Source organism: Sarcophilus harrisii, chromosome 3, assembly GCF_902635505.1.
Source record: "Sarcophilus harrisii chromosome 3, mSarHar1.11, whole genome shotgun sequence".
Lineage (NCBI taxonomy): Eukaryota > Metazoa > Chordata > Mammalia > Dasyuromorphia > Dasyuridae > Sarcophilus > Sarcophilus harrisii.
Genome location: NC_045428.1, coordinates 608,549,940 through 608,573,731, shown reverse-complemented (window position 1 = coordinate 608,573,731; position 23,792 = coordinate 608,549,940). Strand labels below are relative to the sequence as shown.

General features: G+C 48.1%; 1 protein-coding gene across 2 annotated transcripts in view; it reads right to left on the bottom strand.

Annotated features, from left to right (window-relative positions):
• Positions 1 to 20,608, bottom strand: part of LOC100915332 (zinc finger protein 260-like) — a 43,998-nt gene extending 23,390 nt beyond the window's left edge. The window contains exons 1-6 of one of the 2 annotated variants that reach the window (XM_031964075.1): positions 19,703 to 20,608; positions 12,733 to 12,917; positions 11,047 to 11,138; positions 9,783 to 9,909; positions 8,223 to 8,318; positions 4,555 to 7,010 (exon numbers count right to left, since the gene is read on the bottom strand). In XM_031964075.1, the coding sequence (XP_031819935.1) occupies positions 4,834 to 7,010; positions 8,223 to 8,318; positions 9,783 to 9,909; positions 11,047 to 11,138; positions 12,733 to 12,760 (2,520 nt within the window). In that variant the 5' untranslated portion in view covers positions 12,761 to 12,917; positions 19,703 to 20,608 and the 3' untranslated portion in view covers positions 4,555 to 4,833. Of the gene's footprint in view, positions 1 to 4,554; positions 7,011 to 8,222; positions 8,319 to 9,782; positions 9,910 to 11,046; positions 11,139 to 12,732; positions 12,918 to 19,702 lie in introns of those variants that run through there. The other variant, XM_031964076.1, reaches the window with a different exon arrangement.
• Positions 20,609 to 23,792: the final 3,184 nt, after the last annotated feature.

Sequence of the window (23,792 nt, the reverse complement as noted above, 5' to 3'; positions counted from 1 at the left end):
ACTTTCAGGAGAATCACTGTTCTGTCCTAAGTCTTATTTGTTTTTAACCTTTCTATGTTTGTTTTGGGGTACAATTTTGTTTTGTCTGTCTGGAGAGCTTGGAATTTTCTGTCCTAATGCACCATCTTTCTGGAATCTTCTTCCCAGATTTCTTTTTTTCCCCTAGTAAATTTATTTATTTTTAATTCACATTGCTTTATGAATCACGTTAGGAGACAAAAACCAGAGCCAAAGGGAAAAGCCATGGGAGAGAAAACAAAAAAAACAAAAAACAAAAAAAAAAGAAGTGAACATAGCATATGGTGATTTACATCCAGTCTCCTTAGTTCTTTTTCTAGACGCAGATTGCCTTTTCTGTCCAAAATCTATTGAGATTGCCTTGGATCTGAACCACTGGGAAGAACTGAGACTTTTATAGCTGATCATCCCACAATCTTGCTGTTATTGTGTACAATGAATTCCTGGTTCAGGATCAGTTAATGTAACTCTTTTCAGGCATTTCTATAATCAGCTTGTTCATTTTTTATAGAACAATAATATTCCATTACTTTCATGTACCACAGTTTGTTCAGCCATTTCCCAGTTGATGGGCATCCACTCTTTTTCCAATTCTTTGCTACCCTAAAACAAGAAGCTACAAACATTTTTGCACATGTGGGTCCTTTTCCCTTCTTTATGATTTCCTTGGGATCTTCCTAGATTTTGTAAGGACCCACGTTTTAAACCCAAAACATTCTGGTTCGCCTTGATTAGCCAACAATATGCCTTCCGCCTAGATTCAGATGGTTACTGTTCAAGCTCAGATTGACTCAGAGGGAATGCAAGTAGCAATTATTTCTGCTTTGGCCCCAAACCCTGAGGGTCTTTTACTTCCAGATTTTTTTTTTGACTAGGTTAAAAAAGGACATTCTTTGCCTCAATTCTTACTTAGCCTTAATCACTGAATGGGCATTGCCTCAATAAGACTGAAACATGTTAAAAATCAATATATGTTAAGTATATCCAGGACCATCTCCAGTTATCCTGATCTACATCTGACCCAGATGGCTCTGGAAGAAAAAATGAGGCTGGTGACTTTGTATAGCCCTCCCTCACTTAAATCCAATTCACTTGTATGCCATGATGTCATGATGTCCTGCTCCCCTAAAAGAATGAGTCCTGGGCTATTTCACTGATTGCCCAGTTATCCCAGCCCTTCTGCAGGATGTTTTTCTTGTTTCTTGTTTCTTCCAAGTCCATTCCCTTTTAAAATTTCCTTGCATTTTGTATGCATGTAGTTTGTATGCAATTCTATACTTACATATTGTTTCCCCCATGGGAATGAAGGATCAGGGCTCATTTGCCCTTATTTGTATCTCTGATGCTTAGCACAATGCCCTGAACAGTGCAAACAATAAATACACGTAAATTAATTGAACAGCAAATGATGAATTGAGAAAGGCAGTCACACTATTTTGTGGGAAGAACGTTAATATGCTGAAATGGTGACTAAAACATCCAAACTATTTGACTTGGAGATCTTACAGGTTTAGAGACAGAGAAGTTACATATATATTAAAATGTTCACAGCAGAACTTTTTGTGGTATTGACAAATTAGAAACAGGTTAGGTACTTTGTTGTTTGGGGAATGATTAAACATAGTCTCATGTGAATGCAATGAACTGTTACTGTGTTATAAGAAAGCACTATTAAGTCATTCAGAAAAGCCTAAGAAGACTTATTTGAACTCATTCAAAGGAAGGCAAGCGAACAATAATCTGTAAGATCAGCAACAATACAAACCAGAACAAGAAGTCATTTTTTATTGACTGAAATGGGTCTGTGAAAAATGAAAAAAAAATCAACTTCACTTTTTTTTAGATGTTGTGACATATAGAAATCTCAAGAGACATAGTTTGTGAGTAATCATTTGATTAATAATGGTAGCATTTTTGCTAATAAAAAGAATAGTCATTTGACTATTTTTCTTGAACCAAAGACAATGATGGCTACAGGTCCTTGCAAAAGTGAGTGTTCCAAAGGATATTAACTATGTTTGATAAACAATTAATGATAGGTGGATGTGTTCTAATGAGGACCGTGAATGACATTCGCTATATTCATCTGGGACAAAGAAAGCAGCTCACACCTAAACCACCCACAGCCTTGAGATACTAGAGCATCCATTTCCATTCAAATTAACTTGAGTGTAATGCGGTGGGCAGGAATTCATTTTCAATTAGAAGTCTGGGGCAAGCTAAGTCATGTAGTGGATAGACCTTCAGTCAGTCCTGGGGTCAGAAGGATCCGCGATCAAATCTGACCTCAAACACTTGACACTTACTAGCTGTGTGACTCTGGACCACTCACTTAACCCTAATTTGCCTTGCAAAACAAAATGAAAAAGGAAGTCTGATCTAATTGGATGGAGTCACAGTACCCAAAATAAAGAGAATCTTAATCCTATTTTTCATCAACCCTGTCCTGGGATTCAGACAAGGAAACAGGACTGAAAAAAAGATTAGGTTCCCCAGTTTTTATGACTGGCTATTAAAATGAGAGAGAAATAATAACTTCTCTCATGTAGAAAATGAGTATCGAATATTGCATCCTTTTCAACTCAGGTAACTGACTAATTTTTTAAAGAATTGCAGATTTTTTGAGAATTTAATTATTTTTAATTTTTAATACATTGAGGTTTTTACTTTTTTTTGTCTCTTAAGAGTCCTTTTGGTCTGGGTTGGTGAAAACTATGGGCCCCTTATCAGAATAGTTTTTAAATGCACAAAATAAATAATATTACAAGGAAATCAATTATATATTATAAAAATTATAATTAAAAAAATCCAAAGGTCCAAAGGTTAAGGATCCTTTAATTAGAACATTTCTATGATTACTTGTGTATATACACATATAATACACACATAAGCATACAAACATGTATGAGAATGGGTAGAAAACTGGCCTTGGAATCAGCAATACTGATTCCAAAGACTATGTTTGGCAGGCAGTAGTTGTTTGATCAAATGCAAAGCACTTAATTCTCAATATTCCAAGCAAATGTTAGACTATGGAAATGACTTCCTGCTCTGAAATAGTGAAAAGGTGTTCCAAATAAGGGATGCTTAAAATTAATTAGGTTACTTATTTAGAGCAAATACACACTCTAGAATATACAGTAATTTCAAATGGAGAGATGGGTACAGAATTGAAGACAAGTTTCAATGCTATCAAGCTATTCATTGTCATGAAAGCCTACTTCCTTAATTATTTCCTGGTTTATGATAGAGAGATTGTGATTTTTTTGGAACTCCATGATCTTAGAAGAATCAAAGTTACGGGGGCAGTAAGAGCTCTCAATCCACTCCCATCTTGGAGTGTGGGAATCTGTGTTTGGGACCTCTGAAAACTCCCATATTCTGGGACCTGATTCACCTCATTCATAAAATGAGATGGCTGCACAACATAATCTTCAAATTTCATGGGTCTAATCCTGATAATTCCATGACTTGGGAGAAATGCAGCCAAAAGGTTGTAGAACTGCAAAATTGAAACATATGAATTAGAAACTTGTTCCAAGATTAGGCAGAGATGGGTTTGAACCCAGAATAATTTGGCACTCTGTTTAGCCCAGTTTAGACAGGGCTAAACCTTTTGCCATTATAACTTCTATTAAAGGTGTTTAAATCTGTAAGTAAGTTATTAAATATGTGAGGGTTTTTTTGACTTTTTTTTTAAATTTCAAGGACTATGCATTATTCCATCATTGAATCTTCAAGTGGTATTTCAGAAAAATGATAACAAGAGTGGAAATACAGAGGGAAAAAAAACATATACACTTAGGTTTTGTGTAAACACCAAAATCATTGAAAAACACATGAAAAAAGGACTTCAGAAGGCAACAAGGAAGCAAACTGTTACCATCTTGTAGAAGTAAATATACATATGCTTTATTTAACAAAATGTAAATAAAGATTACTTTTTCACATATGCTAATTCTTTTTAAATTCAAATGTTTTTGTAAATGAGTAATTTTGAAATAAAAAGGAAAACAAAAAATGAGAGAACTGAGCTAGTTTAAGAAATTTCAATGGTTTTGCCAGAATGTTTAATTAAAAAACAAACTCCAAATCAAGCCCACTTGATCCACAATAAGAAGCGATACTATCACCTAATGGCACCTTTGGTGTGTTGCAGCAAAGACTGTCAAGGAAGGATAGTGTTTTTTAAAAAATCTCTGAGAACTCCAAACCATATGGTGGCTGGTGACATTCACTATCTGTGAAGACCACGTATTTTAAAATCAGCCAGAGTCAGGAATTCAGCTTAGGGGAAAATCGTCAGTCTTTATTCTCAGTGAAGAAAGATCGGAGGTGGAAGAGAATGGGCAATAGCAATGTGTGCAGCTGAGTCAAGAAGCTAGCTAGACCAGCAGCCACACGACCAGCAGCTGCTAGCCTGGAACCCAGGCTCAATCTCTCCCAGCCTCTCTTCCTGTCTCTCTGCCTCTACCCACCAAAATCATCATTTCCCATACAACACATCAGGACTTGCACAGAGAGTGGAAGGGGGCCATTCTTAATCCAATCATGTATATTAATAGGGTATAGTCCAATTACTATTTAGCCTCACATGCTTGGGACCTCAGTGCATCAACTCGAGCCTCAGCCCATTAAAACTATCAGCTCTTATCTGCGGTATTCTACAAAAGATGACTATTCCTTTTATACTTATATCTATCCAGCTACTCTTTAGCATCTTTCACATTTATTCACTAATGTTTCCTATGACTTTCCCATATTAAACATACAGGGGTTTTCATCAGGATAAGTCATATGTAAGTAGGGGGTCCACTAATGCTGAGAAGTTAACCATGTTGTATTGGGAGGATAGAACATGCAAGTATGAGTTATCTGATGGTTCACAAGGTATATTTTTTGACTGAAGGCTTTCCCACACTCTTTACATTCAAAGGGTTTCTCTCCAGTATGAGTTCTCTGATGGTTAATGAGCTCATCCTTCCGAGAGAAGGCTTTAGCACATTCGTTACACTGGAAGGGTTTCACACCTGTATGAATTCTCTGATGTCTGACAAGGGTTCCTCTAGCTCTGAAGGTTTTCCCACATTCATTACATTCAAAGGGTTTCACTCCAGTATGAATGCTCTGATGTCTAATAAGGGTTCTCCTTTCACTGAAGGCTTTTCCACATTCATTACATTCAAAAGGTTTCTCTCCAGTATGAGTTTTCTGATGTCTTTCAAGGTGTCCTTTCAAACTAAAGGCTTTTCTACATTCTTTACACTCAAAGGGTTTCTCTCCAGTATGAGTTCTTTGATGTCTTTCAAGGAGACCCTTCAAACTAAAGGCTTTTCCGCATTCATTACAACTGAAGGGTTTCACTCCAGTATGAGTTAACTGGTGTTTAATAAGGTGGACTTTCTGGCTGAAGGCTTTCCCACATTCATTACATCCAAAAGGTTTCACTCCAGTGTGAGTTATTTGATGTCGAATAAGGCTTCCTCTGGCAATAAAAGCTTTCCCACACTGATAACATTCAAAGCGTTTGATTCCAAGATGTGTTTCCTGATGGCTATCAGGCTTTCCCTTCTCACCGAAGGCCTTCTCACTTTCCTTATGTTCAAAAGATTTATCTCTGGTGTGAACTTCCTGATGATTTTCAAGGCGGCCCTTCAAATTGAGGTCTTTCTCACACTCATTATAATCAAAAGACTTCATTCCCAGATGAGATATCTGATAGTTGTTATGGTATACCTGTGGACTGAATGCTTTCCTATATTCATTGTAAATAAGTGACTTGACTCCAGTATGGCTTATCTGATGATTAATAAAGTATACTTTCCTACTGAAGGCTTTTCCACATTCATTACACTCAAAGGGTTTTACTCCAGTATGAGTTCGCTGATGTCTAATAAGGGCTCCTTTTTCCGTGAAGGCTTTCCCACATTCATTGCATTCAAAGGGTTTCACTCCAGTATGAGTTCTCTGGTGTATAATAAGGGTTCCCTTTGCACTGAAGGCTTTGCCACACTCACTGCATTCAAAAGGTTTCAGTCCAGTATGAGTTCTCTGGTGTCTAATCAGGGCTCCCTTTTCCCTGAAGGTTTTGCCACATTCATTACATTCAAAGGGCTTCACACCTGTGTGCGTTCTCTGATGTCTGTTAAGGTCTCCCCTCTGGATAAAGGCTTTTCCACATTCTATACATTCAAAGGGTTTCTCTCCAGTGTGAGTTCTTTTGTGGCTAATAAGATGTCCCTTCTTGCTGAAGGCTTTCCCACAGTGGTTACATTCAAAAGGTTTCTCTCCAGTGTGAATTCTCTCATGGGTAATGAGGTGTCCCTTCTTGCTGAAGGCTTTCCCACAGTCACTACAGGAAAAGGGTTTCTCTCTCATGTGGATGCCTTCATGATGAACCAAAGGTCTCTTACTGATGGAATCTTTGCCACGTTTACCACTTTCACAGGGTTTCTCTCCAGCCTGAATTCTCTGATGTTCAGGAAGGTTTGATCTTCTGCCGAAGGTGTTTCCACTTTCGCTGTATTCATGTAGCTTTTCTCCAGCATGTAGTCTGTGAAACTTAAGTAGATCTGAGTGGTAGCTGAAGGGCTTCCTGCAAATGTTATACTTAGAATGGTTCTTCCCAATGGACACTGTAGTACATTTAATTAGGTCAGAAATCCCTTGGAAGCTCTTACCAAGTGTCTTATGTTTATGGGGACTTTTCCCCACACCACTACTCCATGGTGTAGCAAATCCAGACCCTGGACTAAAACTTCTCCTGAAAGTATTACACTGAGGTAGGCTCACGCTATTAAAAGCTGTCCTGTAAGCACCTGCTACTCTTCTGGATCCTCTCTCTAAAACGGCATCATATTCTCCAATTTCTCCCATTTGATAATGCTGGGAACTGTCTCCTTTAAGTCTTTTCTTAGACGCTGCTCCTGTGCTAATGGCCTGTGACCATCCTGATCGCCGAGTTTCACATCTGGTCTCCTGAGTATGGAAATCTGAAAGAAAAATTTAAAAGTCACTCAGCAGTGGTTTTGCTGGTTCTTCTCCCTTCTCCCATAACACACACACACACACACACACACACACACACACACACACACACACACCATACACTCACCCTTGTCACTGACTAATTTTGGGGAAGGAACTAGGGGACATACAGGAGAAGTCTAAGTGATGTAAAAATAAAAGAGATCAATAAACAGTTATTTTTTCAATTGCTAATCATAGTGTTCTTTGCTAGGAGAAAGGAGAGTGTTTTGTAGCAAATTCTACCTTCTATCTTTTGTATAAAGGCCAATGATGCTCAATGCTCAGGAAGAACAAACCCTGTTTATAGGGAATAAAAATCAGGGAGCTGAGGAAAGCATCACAGAGCACCTTGCCATTAGGAAGAAATGCCAAATAAACCAAAGCTTTAACAGCACTAGCACTGGAATCAGTCCTCTCAATGAAAAACAGAATCATCTTCTCGACATCAGAACAATGGAAAACCAGAAGGGAATAGGGAAAAGCAACCAACGGGAAAATGGACTTAAGCACACAAAAGGGATGTCTTTGGGTGAGCAATTGGAGAAACTTTTAAGAATTATTGAGCTTCGGAGTCTAAAATAGTTCAGGAAATTTTAAAATTAAAATTCTCAAAAATATTGGGCAGGAGAAGAACCCAAATGATAGAGGATTAGAGGGAAAAATGGAAAGCCATTTTTCCATCCCAATTTCCCCCAGTTCTTTTTCTATTGGAGTATGAATTCTGGGGCTACCTGTTACAGGCAGGAACTTTGATGAGTACTAACAATTAAAGAAAATTGATGACAAGGAAGATGACCAGCTGGAAGGGCAAAATCAGAGATTAGATTATAATGGGATTTTAGGATCCTTGATGGCATCAGATGTCTCAGGAAAAAAAAAATTCTTTCTTTTATTGGTTTTAAAATTCATCTTAAATTCCCTGCCATTAACAAAAATATTTGTATCGACAAATGTCTTTTTCAAACTTTTTATATCTTGTTTTTTTTTCTTTTAATCTCTGAGAGAGTTAGATAAGGAGAGAAAACTATCCCCAGTGGGAATTGGTCCAGTGAAAAAGGGAGCTCCTGCTCCTTCAGTCCGAGGCTCCCGAGGGGCTTTGGGAAATCTCTGTCCAGCAGAGTTCAGCTGAGCCTGTTCTCGCAAAGGGCTCATGTGGCATCTCGTTACCCATTCACCTGGGTAGTGCCTTCTTGGCGCTTCTCCCTCAGGCATCCAAGGTGCCTCTCCTCTCTCCAACAGAGAGATCATGTCCAGGTTGGAAACGGACAATCCTATTCACCGGAACAGAAAAGAGGAAGTCATGGGGGCTGAAAGACACTTCAGAGTTCCGTTTTCTTCATGCAAAGCAGGGTGGCTGAGAAAGGCCGAAGCAAGCTCTGGTCTGAGTCCTGAGGAAGAATGGGTCTCAGTTCACCTGACCATCCTAAGAGTTAGAGCAGACCTCTGCAGGCCTTCCACTGTCACCCCTGAGGCTCTCACAGAATTCCAGCATTGGAGAGGAGTTCGGGGTCTCTGTGAGTGATCCCCCCAGAAAGGACTCCCCTTCCCCACATCCCACCTGGAGAAAACGCCTCAACCTCGGGAGGAAGCCCCGGCCTTTGGGGCAGCTGGCCGGGCAGGACTATTTTGGACATCAGACGTTTTCTCCTCATCCCTGGCCCTCTGCGTTCTGCCCTTGGACAGAACTATCGTGCTCCTCTCGAGCCTTCTCTAAATGATCCCAGGATGAGAGAGACCCCGCTAGAGCTTCTCTGTGTCCCAGTCTCTGAGGGTGGAGGAGACAGGGACTGTCAGGGCCTTATTCATGGAAGCCCTGCCTCTCCCCCTCCCATGGGTGTCTCCATTAAAAACCCAAAGCTTCTCTGGACAAGCTGTGGTCACCCCAGGCCTTCCGACTACACAGATCCTGCCAGACTTCATCCTTCCGGACTCAGCCAAATGCCAACGTGGTCAAGGATCTTCTGGGCCCTGACTCACCTTCCAGAGCTGTGTCCCCTACAAGTTTTAGTGCAGGAGCACCCAGTAAATGGCTCCTCTGTGCAGCAAACTGTTCAGAGGAGGTACAGACATAGCTAAGATGTCACCCGTGCTTCCTGGCAGGGAGCTTCAGTCTGGGAAGAGCGAGATCCATACAGAGCAGGACTCCACGCGAAGGGCCCCAAGAAATGTTTGGAGGGGGTCAAGGAAGGCTTCCTGTAGGAAGCAGTCTGATTCCCTGGGATTTTACCTTGAATCTTTCTTGTGAAGAAAAAAGGAGCCTGGAAGCTCTCCCTCAGAGCTAGCATGAGAGAGTTATGGAAGATAGGGAAGGGAAACATCCTGACTGGGGCTGTGAAGGGCTCCCTGCCACATGGCGCATAGTCTGGGATCTTTAGACAAGCTCAAACTCCACCAGGCATCCCAGAATGTCTCCCCCACACCCCTGTCCCCAGGTCTTCTTGACAGAGGACTCCCCAGGCTGCCTTCAGGAGGCTCAAGCTTACCCTTCACTTTCCATGGCCCAGCTGGCTTACAACCATGATGAGCGTCTCCCTCCCCAACCTCCAGCCTCCTTTTCCCTGTAGTTTTCTCTTTTGAGGGCAGGGTCCATCCTTCCTTTTCTTAGGTGTATCCCCAGTGCTTAGCACAGGCAGGGCACATAGGAGGCATTCAATAGATATCCAAAGAACTGAATCCCAGGCAGTGGGCAGGTTATTTTTATTACTACTTTTGGCCATGGGGAGAGCTGGACTCACCCAGGAAGACGAAGTTCTTGTAGTTCTCCAGCATCACGCGCCTGTACAGGGCTCTCTGCAGGGGATCCAGATCTCTCCACTCCTCCCAGGTGAACTCCACAGCCACATCCTTGAATGTGACTGATTCCTGAAATGGCAGATAGATTCTGCTCACATCTCAGCCCACTGCGGAGCACAGTCCACTCCGGCCCCCACAAAGTGAGAGGAGTAGGGACTGAATGACGTGACATCCTGTGGAGGCAGGATACCCGTGGCCACTGACAGTGACACAAAGGGAAACCACTATTATGTAAAAGGTAACTCCCCTGCCCTTGGCTCCCCGCCCGCCCAGAGAGATTTCTGATTTCTGGCTGATTTCTCTATCCAACAGACTCTGAGGCCTTTGCCACCGTGACTCCACTGCCACGTCACCTACAGTGTCTCTCATTACTGCAACTCTTTGTACCTGTAATGGTCCCCTCACCATGCTGGCCCTGCAGGTGAGCGGCTTTCAAGGTCTCTGTTTTGGAGAACGGCCCAGGCCAGCTGAGTTTCTGAATCACGTTCACCTTCCTACTATGCTTTGTCTCCCCCATTCGTGATGTAAGCCCCTTAAAATTGGGGAATGTTTTTCTTTTTGCTTATATTTTTGCATACATGTATATATACCCAGCATTGAGCTCAGTAGAATTTGTTGCTGTTTCTTACATGACAACTTTTCATGCCTGTTCTGGTATTTCAGGCCCATAATCAACAATTTTTTCTTTGCTTTAGGTTTTCCCTTTAGTCTTCTGGCACTTATGGAAATCTGACTCTCTCCGGATGTTTATTAAGGCTTGCCATCTTGTCCAATATTGGTTCTACTTTCATATATATAATTTGGAAAATTAAAAAAAAATCCCTGAAGAGAAGGAAGGGACTTTTGAGGTTATCCAGTGTAAATTCTCAGTCCACATTCAGATACTCAGCTTTCACCAGCACAGCAGAGCTAAAAAATATCCTTGTTAAATGCTGTATTTTAATTGTGAAACTTGCTTATCAAATGCTACACCTTATTGATATAGCAAATGCTATACTTTAATTGTGAAACTTACTAATTTATGTTCCAACTGAAATGATCTATAACCTCTACAGCAAGTGCTAAAGAAGTCAGAGAGAATCCTGGAAACTAGAGGCCCTAGAAGGAACCTGGAAGCAGAGAGACCATCAATGATAAGAGAAAGAGATGGTTGTATATACTCAGCAATGATATGGTATTTCATTGAGAGGATAAATCTGAACTCACCTGGAATCTGGATAACAGGAACCCAGAAGTCATTCCTTCGTCATCCTCCACACTCCAGCCTTGGGGGATGGCAGGATACTGAGGAGCCTGAACTGGATGAAATGAAAGGGGTCAGGGCAGAGAGCCAGCCTCCCCTGCAGGTGGCAAACAATCTCCTGTCCCCCAGCCTCAGGATGCTCTCACCTGGGACCTCCTCTGCCACAACCCAGGGCCAGGGTATCAAACTCAAATAGAAAACTCGGTCTTTAACCTTACATGAGGATCCCTGACCTGGAAAACCACCCGTTCCTTCATCCATGTCCCATAGTATTTTTACCTGTTCTGAACACTTTGACCCACTGGTCTCCTGGCTGTTCAGGAACAAGATCCTCCATCTCCTGGGTCTCAGCCTTTTCTCTGGCCTGCATTGCTGCCCTGCTCTGACTGCTGACCTCCCTGGCCCTTTAAGTCCCAGCTTCAAGTCCACCTTCTACAAGAACCTTCCCATCTTCTGTCAATTGTAATGCCTTCCCTCTAGAGATTATCTCCCATTTACTGTGTATTCAACTCATTTGTTTGTAGTTGTTTCTCACCAGACTCTGAGCTATCCAAGGACAAGAATAGTTGCCTTTCTTTATATTCCCACTGTCCAGTACAGTGCCCGGTCCATAAAAGATCCTGGATAAATGCTTCTCTGCTGAGATTCTATTAACATGCTTCTCTACTCACCTGGCCTAGAATTTGGTGAATTCTGTCCTTTTCTGCATTTCTTATACATTAAGTGCTCAATAAATGCTGGATGCCGGTCACGGCTATGGGCTATCACTTTTTCCCTTCTACATCTTCCCTCTATGACCGACTCTAACTTCCCATTGTTCTCTTTGCTGGAAGAAGCAAAGAAGCTTTGTTTGTAAAACCCTCTGTGCTGCCTCTCAGAAGTTACTGAGGCAGCCCGTAATTCAGGCTCCCAGGCAGGAGCCGTTACCCAGAGAGAGGTGGGGTACACAGCAGACTCCCCAATGTTGGCTGGCGGCCGAAGGGAGCACCCCCAGGAGCCGCCTCTTCCGTGCGGGGCACGGACGGTGAGGAGACCCGCCTTCTGTGTCAAGCTCGCATCGCTTTCCTTTTCCCGGCTCCAATAACTCGCTTAAGAGGGAAGGCGGCGGGAGAAGCCGAGGCAGCAGCAGATACCGGAGCCGCGGCCCACGTCCCGCGAAGCCGCGCCCCCTTTCCCGGCCGCTTCCCCCACAAGTGCTCGGCCCCGGGGGGCTGCAGCCCGGCCTCCCGGAGGAGGCGCAAACGCCAGGGAAGCGCGTTCTCTTTGACGCCCGGCACGTGTCATTGAGCCTTTCGGGTTTGGCGGCAGGAGGGGAAGGGCCGCAAGGCGGGTGTTTCAGGGCTGAGCGCGGGTCGCCGGTGCAGCGGCCGTTTCTGGGCGCCCGCCCCACGCAGTTGGGGGAAAGGCCCGTCAGGGAAAGGTAGCAGGGAACGCCCCGCCCTCAGGGAAGGACCGGCGGGCGCCTGGCATCTAGTAGGTGCTCGCCAGGTGCCCGCTCCTTGCCGGACCCGCTAGAAGGGAGCCAGGCTGGCAGATCTGGTGCTGCCCCGAGGGGCCGCTGCTCTCCTGTCTCTCCATTACTGACCCCTCCCTCGTCCCCCTCCCGCCAGGACCCGACCTCCGGGCCCCCCAAGCCTCCGCCAGCTCACCTCGGGCCTGGGAGGCCGAGCTCTCCATGGCTGCTGCTCACTTATGGCTCCTCCCTGGGTCTTCTCTGCCCAGCCCAGAAGGTCAGTCAGCAAGCGCGGCCGAGGCCCCCCCAGCGCCCGCCTCCGTGACGGGAGCCACCTGCCAGGGGCTGCCGGGGGCCCAGTGCGGGCAGCCGCGGGGATCCCTTCGTGTGAGAGGAAGAAAACCGACTGAGGCGCGGGAGCAGGCTCTGGCCTCCCTCCTCTGGCCTCCAGTCCATCCCGCGCCCAATTCATGAGGCCTCACATTGCAACATCTGCAATTCCTTCAGGGGTGTTGGGATTCACAGCTGTGGGGCCTTGGATCCCCCCTCCCTTAATGGGGAAGTCCCCTTGGACCTTTTACAGGCTTTCTGCATTTCAACAGCTTCCTCCCGCCAGGGGCTGACCCAAAGCCCCGCCCCTCCCCCAGGCACCTGGGCCCTCAGCAGGGGGGGATCCTTCCCAGGTGACCTGGGGGGGGGGGGAGGGGGGGGAGGTTCCGGTAATCCACACTATCCTGGATGTGGTTTTTTACAGACACACACAGACTCCCCCCTAGCACCCACACTTTGAGTCTGGTTTCCCCATCTGCTCACCAGGCTGCTGCTTCGGGGCCACCTGAGCAGTCACAGGCAGAGTCATGGGGCAGACGGCTTTAGGCTGAGGAGGTGGGGATTGGGGGGGGTCCAACTTGGGCTCAGACACTAGCTGGTGGACATGGGCATGTCACCTAAGTCTCAGGGTCTCAGTTTCCCCCTCTGTAAAGTGTGAACGATCTTCCTTGTACCCTGTACTGGGGAGGGGTCGGTGTCCTGCAGATCACGGTGCGAGGTGAGGTGAGAGTGCCTTGTGTCTGTGGGGCCACTGAGCCCATGTGGATGTCCGCATCGGGGTCTCCCTCATTGGGGGGGAAGCACCTGAAGGAGCCGACCAGACTCCTGCAACTCTGCAAGGGGGAGGAACTGCCAGACCTCATCAGGGGAGGTCTTCACCCAGGGGAGTAATCACGTCCTTCCTTCCTCAAACCCCCTCTCCCTCTGCCAGGTGCCAGGAGGAACCTGGTTATTTGTGTGAAGGGGAGTGCGTGTGTGTATATTCTGTGTGCGCGCACATGTGCATGTGTGTGCTGTGTGTGTGAGCCTGCATGTGCACAGTGCATGTGTGCCTCCTCTCGCTCAAAGCATTTCTGGGCTTCCTTAGTGTCCGGGAAGACGCCCTCATTTGTAGCCGGATCAGGAGCGCCCTGAATGTCGGTGCCTGCACCAAAGATGTCCAGGAACAGTGGGTGCCATGGTTACTGAGCCAGGAGGTGGTCTGGAGGCTCTTTGGGCTCCCAGGTAGCAGCTGCTGGGGCTGCCTGAGAGCTCGGGTATAAAACAGTTGGCCGTGCACCTGAGGGAGCTCTGGCACCGTTCAGTCACTGCCGGGTTTAGGCGGCTCTTTGGTGTTTCCAGCCACCCGAGAAGACGCATCAGCCTCCAGTGGTCAGTCAAGGCGGATGGGACCAGCCCTTCATAGGCAAATCTCAGACTCCTAGTAGGGCAGCTGGGTGGTGCAGGGCACAGAGTGGGGGCGGAGCCAAAGCTGTCCTCCCTTGGAGGCTTACTAGCTCTGTGACCCTGTTTGCCTCATCTGTACGATGAGCTGGAGAAGGAAATGGCAAATTACTCCAGCGTCTTTGCCAAGAAAACCCCAGATGGGGTGGCTGAAAATGACTGACCAACAACAAAAAGCAATGTTCCACTTTATTTACTGAAAGGGACAAAGGAAATTTGAGTGAGAAACACAGAAAAACAGCTTGTGGAGAAATAGAGCTCTGGGAAGACCTACAAGAAAATCAGCTTCTTTCTACAGGTAAAGGGACTTGCTTGTGGTCACAGTTCATCGTTTCCCAGCGGCTAATTTTCACATGGCTATTTAAAAACCTTGGCTTTGTAGCTGGGAAACTCTAAGTCAAAGAACTGTTGGGGAACCACAGAACAAGTTGCTATTAACTCTTTCTACTAGAGGTGACAGAAATAAGGATTTTGGATTTCTTAGTCCAAGCCAGAAGGTCCCGAGCAGAGGCGCAAGGGTGTTGGGAGGAAGAAGACAATGCCATAAGCTGCTTACAGCAGCCAAGACACTGGAAAGATGCAGTCGCTGACAGAGATGAGAAGCCCAGAGAAACATCACCGGGCTCAATAGTGGGGAGGGGAACTGTTCTGATTGAAGGCAAGTTCTGATGCTGGGAGCTGTCTGGGAAAAGGAGACAGAAAAACTACCTGAGAAAGACTACCTTGCCTCTGGAGGGCCACGTTCAACAAGAGAAATCCCCAGAAGCCTGCTGGTCTTTCTAGGGACCCGATTACCATCTTTAAGCTAATGAGTCCAGACTCGCGGCTGGCACTGCATGTTGGACATCTTGAACTACGGGTCCTCTATATTTTAAACTCAACACATCCCAGGCAGGATGTGATTATCTTCCTGCTCCCTCCCTCCCTCACACCAGTTGCCATTTTAGACTCCTCACTGTCTCTCATCTCCTATGTTCCACCTGTTACGGAGTCCTGCAGTCCTTCAGCACATCTCTTGCACAGTTCCCTTCTCTGCTCAGATGCTGCCACATCACCACTGACAGACTACTGACAGCCTTCTGGTCACTCTCCTATTCGAGTCTCTCCTCAGTCCATTCCCTACTCAGTTGTCAGGGGGACATTCGTGCAGCACAGGTCTGACCACATCACTCAATGAACCTGTGCCTCCCCTGCCTTCTCCACCTCACCCCACCCCTGACACTTTGCAGTACACTGGCTTCCTAGCTGTTCCTCTCACATAAAATTCTATGCATTTTAGTGGTTGTTTCTTGTGCCTCATCTCCATCTCCCGGCTTCCTCCAGCCGAAGATAAATTCCCCCCTTTATAGGGATGTTCATCCAGTTGTCCTGTACAGATCTTGTTTGTTCACAGCTCTTTGTGTCTTCCTCATCAGGCGGGGAGTTCCCTGAGGTCAGCCCTTCATTGTATCCCCAGTACTTAGTCACCGCCCAGCACACGGAAGGTACTTTGTAAACGCTCGGGGACCTAACTTGACTTTGTGGGTTCCAGAAGGGAAAACCCTTGTGGAGCAGAGAGCAGATCTGCAGATCCTGGGCTTTGTGAAGACTTGTCCCAGCCCCTCAATGCCCAGGAAAGAGAGCAGATGTGGGAAGCTCTGTGGCTTTCGGGCCTCTGCCCGCCAAGGGGTCTGCTTGCTGCTTGAGCAGCCCAAGAGAAGCAGAAAGCATTTGTATCCAGGAGCCTGGAAAGACCAGGCTGGTTCTGCCCCAGAGCCCGTTTGTCCAAAGGGTCAGCTGCCTCGGCCCTATCACTGCCTTCCTTTTGGTCTCTCTACGTTTGGGCTCATTTTCTCTGAGACTCCGTAGGCCTTGGTGACAGGGAGCCAAGCTCCTGTGGAGGTGGTCGTGCTGCAATTTCCTGATGTCTGCCTTATTAGCTCACTGCAGACCACTGAAAACTCGTTTGCACAGGATGACTCCAGATGCCAAGACCGACCAATGCAGAGATCACGTCCTGTGGCCTCGCTAGCCTGGCTTCCTCAGGTGCTTGGAGAACACCTTCACTTTACCCATCCTTCCCATAACACACCAGTCTCCACAGGCACCAGACCTGCTCTTACCTGCTCTTTGTCTAAAACTCCACTGAGCCCAGAGCCTCTCCCTGCTCCCCATTACTGGGTGCCAGCTGCAGGTATAGACTAAGACCGCCTCCCTGTAGAGGACCAGTGTAAACTAGAGTTCGGGGCAGGTATTACTTGAGACCTTCTCTCTGTTGGGGCCAATGATTCAAACTATGGGCTCGCCATCTCCCTCTCAAGGGATTGTAAATTCAGGATAACCTTGGAGAATGCCTGGGACAGGAACAAGGCATATCAGGGACATACTGCGAAGCACATAGTCTGATGGTTTCTGCCATTTCCGGCTCTGTTTGGACAAGTACTTTGTTACTGATAAACTCACAGCTAGTTACAGTTCTGTTGGTGCATTAACCCTGTTGGGATATGACATCACCTGATGGTAGTTGGTAATACTGTAACACTGGCCTAAAAGGTATATAAAGGCTGATGCTCAGGTTAACAGAGATTGCAAAGCAGATCTTCCACCTGGCCTCGGATATTCATTCACACTCTGGGTACTCACTGGAAGTAGACTCCGGCACCTCCCCGAGCAGCTATCCTCCTCCTCCTCCCCGTGTCAGGAGCAATCAAGCTGTGCCCATCGCTGCTCTTTGGCCAGACTCAGCCCAACAAATCTGGAGGAAGTGCTGGGAGGTGAAGAGCCTTGGCGGGATATCTTTTCAAGAAAGGGGGGACCAGGGAGAGGAAGTGCTACAGGGCTGGGCATCTTCATTCAGAGTAGTGTCCGGCTAGCTAGGAGCCCAAGGTCCCCAGGGCACCCAGCTGCCATTCAGCTTGTCCCAGAGAGAGCTTGTCCCTCAAACCCATCCCTTCCCAGGCTCGTGAGGAAGATGGTGGAAGGCTCTAAATCATGGTGGTCCTTACAGTGACAGAGTCTCACCCACAAAAGGGTGGCAGTAGTGGGGGGCACTTATGGAAATGGCCTGAATCTGCCTGGGATCTCTCTACCTAGTTGCAATATGGCACTCTGAAGACAGGGGTGCAGCTGCACAGTGAGAGGTGCCAGCTGGCATTTGAGGCAGGTATCCACGCAATCCTGGAGACTCTTTAGAAACCCGGGTAGTTCATACCAATTATCCATCGGGAGGGATTGCCCTGGGAGGCTTGTCCCCTGACTTGGTTGGTCCTTTCTGACCAACAGGTATAGTAAGAACAACAAACTGCCCTGTTCGAGTAGCAGCTTTATCAGGCCAATTCCGCTGGGGAGATTTCATGGTTGCTCCACATAAGTGGTGATCCATCCCCACAGAAGCAATTTTTATGCACATATAGGATGGACAGTGGCCAAGCTCCAATCCCACTCCGACTATTCGACTCTGACACTGAAGTCATTGTATTGATATTATTCCTGTGGCAAAAACTGAGGCACAAGTGGGCATTGCCCTGAGGGTAAAGGGAATAAGATGGGCCATAAGGGACAAGCACCATCCTAAGAGGTCAAGTTCCCAGGGCCATCATGGGCAAGGCCTGAAGCCCCCAACAGCCAAGCATGAGACTCTGACCTTGGGTGGACGGTTTGGCTCTCGGGAGAGCAGATCCCAGATTTATTATGGTGAGCCTTTCTCCCCTGTAACCTGAAGGGCTGCATGATTGAGTTGGGCCGGGGCGCGGGAATCTGGCGTAAGTGGCCCAGTAGCCTATCCCGTAGGGCCTCCACTAGGCCTGCCCTTCCTGAGCCAAACATTGGGACCCGCAGCTATTCTACTCAGCATTAATTAATTTGATAGGACCGCAGCCAAACTGTGTCTATGAGGCTCCGGGGCTGAAAGCCGCAGGTTGTGAGTTCACTTGCTTGACTATAGAAGTTAACAAAAGGGCCCCCTCTCCCCGCCTTGTTTGCGTGGCCGGGGTCACGACTCCGTGGAGAGTATCCCCAACCGTCTCTGTGCCTCCAGATGAATCCTCTGTCCAGCAGGCGCAGGCCACGGCCTCACCGCACTAGTAAGGCTGCCTGTGTATCGCACCTCTGTGAGCCAATGAGAGCGCCGTCCCGCAGGCGCCGCCCGTAGCCCTTTGTACCTGCAGTACTAAGAGGAGGCAGCATCTCGGACAGAGAAGCGGCTCGGCCCGACCCATGAATACACTGCCCTGGCTCAGCATCTACCTCAGTCTCTCTTAGGGCCGGTGGGATGACCCGCCGAGGCTGCAAAACTGCAGGCTCCAGCTGTTCCCGCCGCCTTCCTCTGGAGCCTGTGGAGGGAGGCGGCGGAAGCCCGGACACTGGCACATCCGTGGGAAAATGGGGGCACGCCCTCCTCTGTGAGGACGCCCTGCGCCTGGCCCCGGGGACACAGACTGGCCCGGCCGACCATTTCCTCCTCCAGCTCCTGGTACAGGCGAGGGAGCTGCTCCGAGTCCTTCACCACCTGCCTTATACACACCTGGAGCCCCGCTGATCGGAGCCCCGGCTTGGGGCAGGAGGCCTCCCCCCAGGAGCTCTGAGGAAGGTGCAGGGAGGTGCGGGGGGAGGACAGCACCGGTGGGGGGGGCAGCGGGAGGCCTCCCCCCAGGAGCTCTGAGGAAGGTGCAGGGGAGGACAGCACCGGGGGGTGAGGAGGCCTCCCCAGGAGCTCTGAGGAAGGTGCAGGGGAGGACAGCACCGTGGGGGGAAGCGGAGGCCTCCCAGGAGCTCTGAGGAAGGTGCAGGGGGAGACAGCACCGGTGGGGGAGGGGAGGCCTCCCCCAGGAGCTCTGAGGAAGGTGCGGGGAGGACAGCACCGGTGTGGGGGCAGCGGAGGCCTCCCCCAGGAGCTCTGAGGAAGGTGCAGGGGAGGACAGCACCGGTGGGGCAGCGGGAGGCCCCCAGGAGCTCTGAGGAAGATGCAGGGAGGTGGGGGAGGACAGCACCGGTGGGGCAGCGGGAGGCCCCCCAGGAGCTCTGAGGAAGCCGCCGGGCTTTGGGGGCGGGGCCTCCTCAGAGTGACAACCCCTCGGAAAGGTCACAGGGCAACTCAGCCCTTCCCGAGGGCGGGGCATCCGGCTGTGAGGGGGCCGCGGCCCCATGACCCCGGAGTGCTGTCCCAGCCGCGCCCCGGCCCCAGCTCGAGGGACCCGCTTGCCCTAGTTCCCCATCCCGGAGCCGCCTCCGGGGCCGCGGTTAGCAGCGGTGGATCTCTGAGATCTCAAGCGCTTGCAGGCGTCACTGTCATCACCAACGACGGCCGGGGTGACTGCGCAGACCCCCCACCCCCCGGAGGTGTGGGAGGCCACCTAAGGACGCCCCCGCCCTCTCCCGCACACAGGCGCACACCCACATGCTGGGGCAGTACCTACCCGCAGAGGGCGCCAGGGCGCGCTCCCGCCTCTCAGCTCCACCAGGGGGGCGCAGGGACAAGGCTGCGCCTGCGCAGTCCCGGGGCCTCCACGCAGCCTAATCAGACAGTCCCGACTCTCGGGGCAACGGGAGGCCTCACTCTCTGGACCGGAAGGACAGCCGGGCCAGAACACGGAAGGACGATTCCCAACATACACCGGGCGCGACAACTTCCGCCTGAGCAGTTCCCTCTGCATTCTGGGAGATGAAGTCCGTATGTAGGAAGATGCGTGACACCCCCGCCTGGGCCGATTCGCCAGGCGCATCCCTGGACTTCATCTCCCAGAGGGCTCCGCGTTCTCATTTAGCGCGTCTGGAGTGCGCCTGCGCACTGGAGGTTGAGCAGTATTTAGCCTGCCTAATCCGCCAGAATTTGAGGACCCGGGAGGTTGTTCTTGACCTCCCCTCCTCCAGCTTCACCCCCTACCAAACTTGACCTTGGCGGATCAGCATTTGCGGGCTCCTCTGTCCTCTGGACAGTTTCTATCGAGCCATTTCCTAAAAGATCTTTGCAAAGCGCTTTGCAGAATTGGAGGCGCGCAGCATAACGGAGCTGCGGTCATGGGGGTGTGGGAAGGGGGTGGGGAGGCCGGGGGGCGCGGGAAGGTCAGAGCGCGCCCAAGTCCCTTCAGCCTCCGTTTCCCTGTGTATGAGACGGGACTCACAGCAGCCCCGACCTCCCGAGGGGGGTGAGATTCTATCCCTGTGCGGACACGCGCAGTGGGTGCAGTATCGGTGCTCATTCCTTCCCCCCCCCCCACCCCCACCCCCCCTCCCGACAGAGGCCGCATGTGACCAGAGGGGCCGCCGAGCCCGCCTGGAAGGCGGGGAGAGGCGCTGCCCGCGAGGGGCGCTGGCGAGGCTCCGGGGCGGGAGCAGGGGTGGGCGGGGCCGAGCGGCGGGGGGCCTCGCTGCCCCGCAACAGGGACTGTGACGGAGGCCTCCGGGTGTGGGTGGCGCCTGGCTGCGAAGCACCGCTGACCCTGGGCGGCAGGTGCGGGTGGTGGGGGCGGCCCGCGGACAATACGGGGGGCGCACGGATAATGGAGGAGGTGCCACGCGGATAATGGAGAAAGTGCCCCAGCTCTGCAGCATTTCTAAATTAGAACCGAGTATTTCCAGACTGCAAACTCTAGGCACTCTTAATGAAACCTTAGAAATGTTACAGAATAGGTAGAAAAGGAAGATGCCAAAAATTTTTATTTTTCGTTTCATCAAGAACAAGTCATTGATTCTGTTCCTTCTTTTAAGTTACCAGAGTTATAGAGTATGGAAGCGCTTTGGATAGAGATAACTGATTCAACAAAGCATTTGTAAGTCACTTCTTGCTCACAGACTAATACAAAATTATCAGGAGCGCAGAAGATGGGTACTGATGGCCTCTGAGAGACCCTTTAAGAAGGCAGCACTTTAAGTATTGGCCACGGATCAGATACTATTAAACACAGGAAAGAAAAAGGCAGTAGATAATCCCTGCCCCTAAGGACCCACAATTTAACAGGGAGTGCAACATGTAAACAATTAGGTACAAGTGATCTTGTTAAGATATTTTACCCTCTGAACGGGAAGTTCTACTTCATTGTTTCATGTCAGGGAGATGTCCCTTGGTCCTTGAAGAGTAGGCGAGGTCCTTTCACATTAGAAAAACATTAAGTATGGTCCCAGTGTAATGTCAGAGAAACTGAGGCAAGATAGAGATTAGCGAGTTTTTGATATTTTATTTGAAAGGGAGAGATTTACTGGGACCAAATAGATCCATGGTTTGGTCCCAAGGCTGAATGAGACCCTCATCTCCAAGAATCCAGCAGCCAGCAGCGAATGTGAGTTCTCAATGACATATTTATACACAGTAGCTAAACAAAGGCAGGGAGGGGAGTGGATGTTCCAAACTCTGGTGATTGGCAATCTCCAGGCAGGAACCATTGAATTCTCTGAGACATGAGAAGATTGTTGTAGGACTTGAAAACCTTCAGGAATCATTGGATTCCCTGACATGTGAAGCAATGGACAGTAGATTGGTTTTGGATATCTCTTGGCTGCTGAAGAAGGTGCATGTGTGACTGTTGTTTACATACCCTCCTTCTAGGACTTCTGGCAATCTTTTACACCACCATGTTGATTTATAGTGTTTGTTATACCACTACTTGCGTGTACAATTCATGTTTGTTACACCACATCCAGCCTGCACTGGCTGAGGGGAGGGTCATCCTAATAACCTCTGCATTATTGCTATGTGCTGTTGTAATACCTCCCATGCTGATGGGTTTGTGCATAAAAAGACTTTTCAGCCCAGAAACACACTAGCAACCTCCATTTCCCTTTGGTGCTTTTCATCTCCCTTCCTGAGATGTCAGGGAGGGGGTCATGATCACCTCCTTTTTGGTGCTTTCACCTCCTTTCCTGAGAAGTCAGGGAGGGTGTGATCACCTCCCCTTGGGGGCTCTGACCTCCCTGAGGAGTCAGGGATGGCATGACCATCTATGTTCTAAAACAAAAGAAAGCGGGAGATGTAATGGGCTGAAGTTCGAGTTGATGCACTGAGGTCCCAAGCACATGAGGCTAAATAGTAATTGGACCATATTCTATTAATATATATGCTTGGAGAAAGAATGGCCCCTGCCCACTCTTTGTGCAAGTCCTGATGTGTTGTATAGGAAATGACAATTTTGGTGGGTGAAGGCAGAGAGGCAGGAAGAGAGGCAGAAAAGGAGCGCTGGCTGGCGTCTTGTCACAGCTGCTCACATTGCGATCACGATCCTTCTTCCTCTCCACAAAGAATAAAGATAGAATATTTTCCCCTAACCAGAATTCCTGACTCCAGATGATTTTAAATATGTAGGCATCACAGAAACTTTATGAAAACTATTTAAGAAAACCTTTTATCTCAGAAAAGGAAGAAAATAGTTTTAAATAAAGTAATCATACATAGCTATAGACTTTCATACAGCATAAAACCAAAATTTCTTGCTGGTGTTGTGCCACAGTTCTCTTTTATCGTCCTCACTCAGTTTCCCTAATTGTTCTGCTTTAATCCCCTTAGTTGCAAAGCCTCCCCTCCAGTTCATTAAGACTGATATAACTCAGGGCTATTTACTCTAAAGTTATAAATTTCAATATGTAAACTCAAAAAGGGGAAGTCCAGACTTTCTGTCTCTAGCCAGACACTTTCTTAATTCCCAGTTTGTTGGAATTTATGATCCTTCCCCCCCTCCCCCAAATCTGTCAGAACCATATTAATGGTTCCTGCCTGGAGATTCCCAATAACCAGAGTTTGGACCCCCTGCCCCTCCCACCTTTGTTTAGCTACTGTGTATAAATATGTCATTGAGAACTCACATTCGCTGCTGGCTGCTGGATTCTTGGAGATGAGGGTCTCATTCAGCCTTGGGACCAAACCATGGATCCATTTGGTCCCAGTAAATCTCTCCCTTTCAAATAAATTATTAAAAACTCTCTAATCTCTATCTTGCCTCAGTTTCTCTGGCATTACACTGGAACCATACTTAATGTTTTTCTAATGTGAAAGGACCTCGCCTACTCTTCAAGGACCAAGGGACATCTCCCTGACATGAAACAATGAAGTAGAACTTCCCATTCAGGGGGTAAAAAAATCTTACCAAGAAAGTATAATGGAAAGCACGCATTAAAAAAAAAAATGTCCCATAGGGCTTCCTTTTGAGAGGCACTGGTAAAGAACCTTAGTCATTCATATATCCCTGTGTTGTCTTTGAGACAATATTTGTAGACCCCTGGAACATCATTTCACTTGTGTTTACCTCAGTTTCCTCAACCACGAAATAGAGATAATAATAGTCCCTACTTCCCAGAGTTGTTGTGAGCATCAAATGAAATAATATTTGTAAAAGCTTTTAACAGAGAGCCTGGCACATAGTATATTCGGTATGAAATGGACAAAGGACTGGCCTCCCCTCCCCTCCCTCAGTCTTAGGTTAAAGGGCCTGGGGCTCGCAGAGAAATGTCTGCTCAGCTAAATTAAAAGAGGGGTTTTGCATTTCAAAGTGCCTGCTCTACATCGAGGGGTGTCTGTTC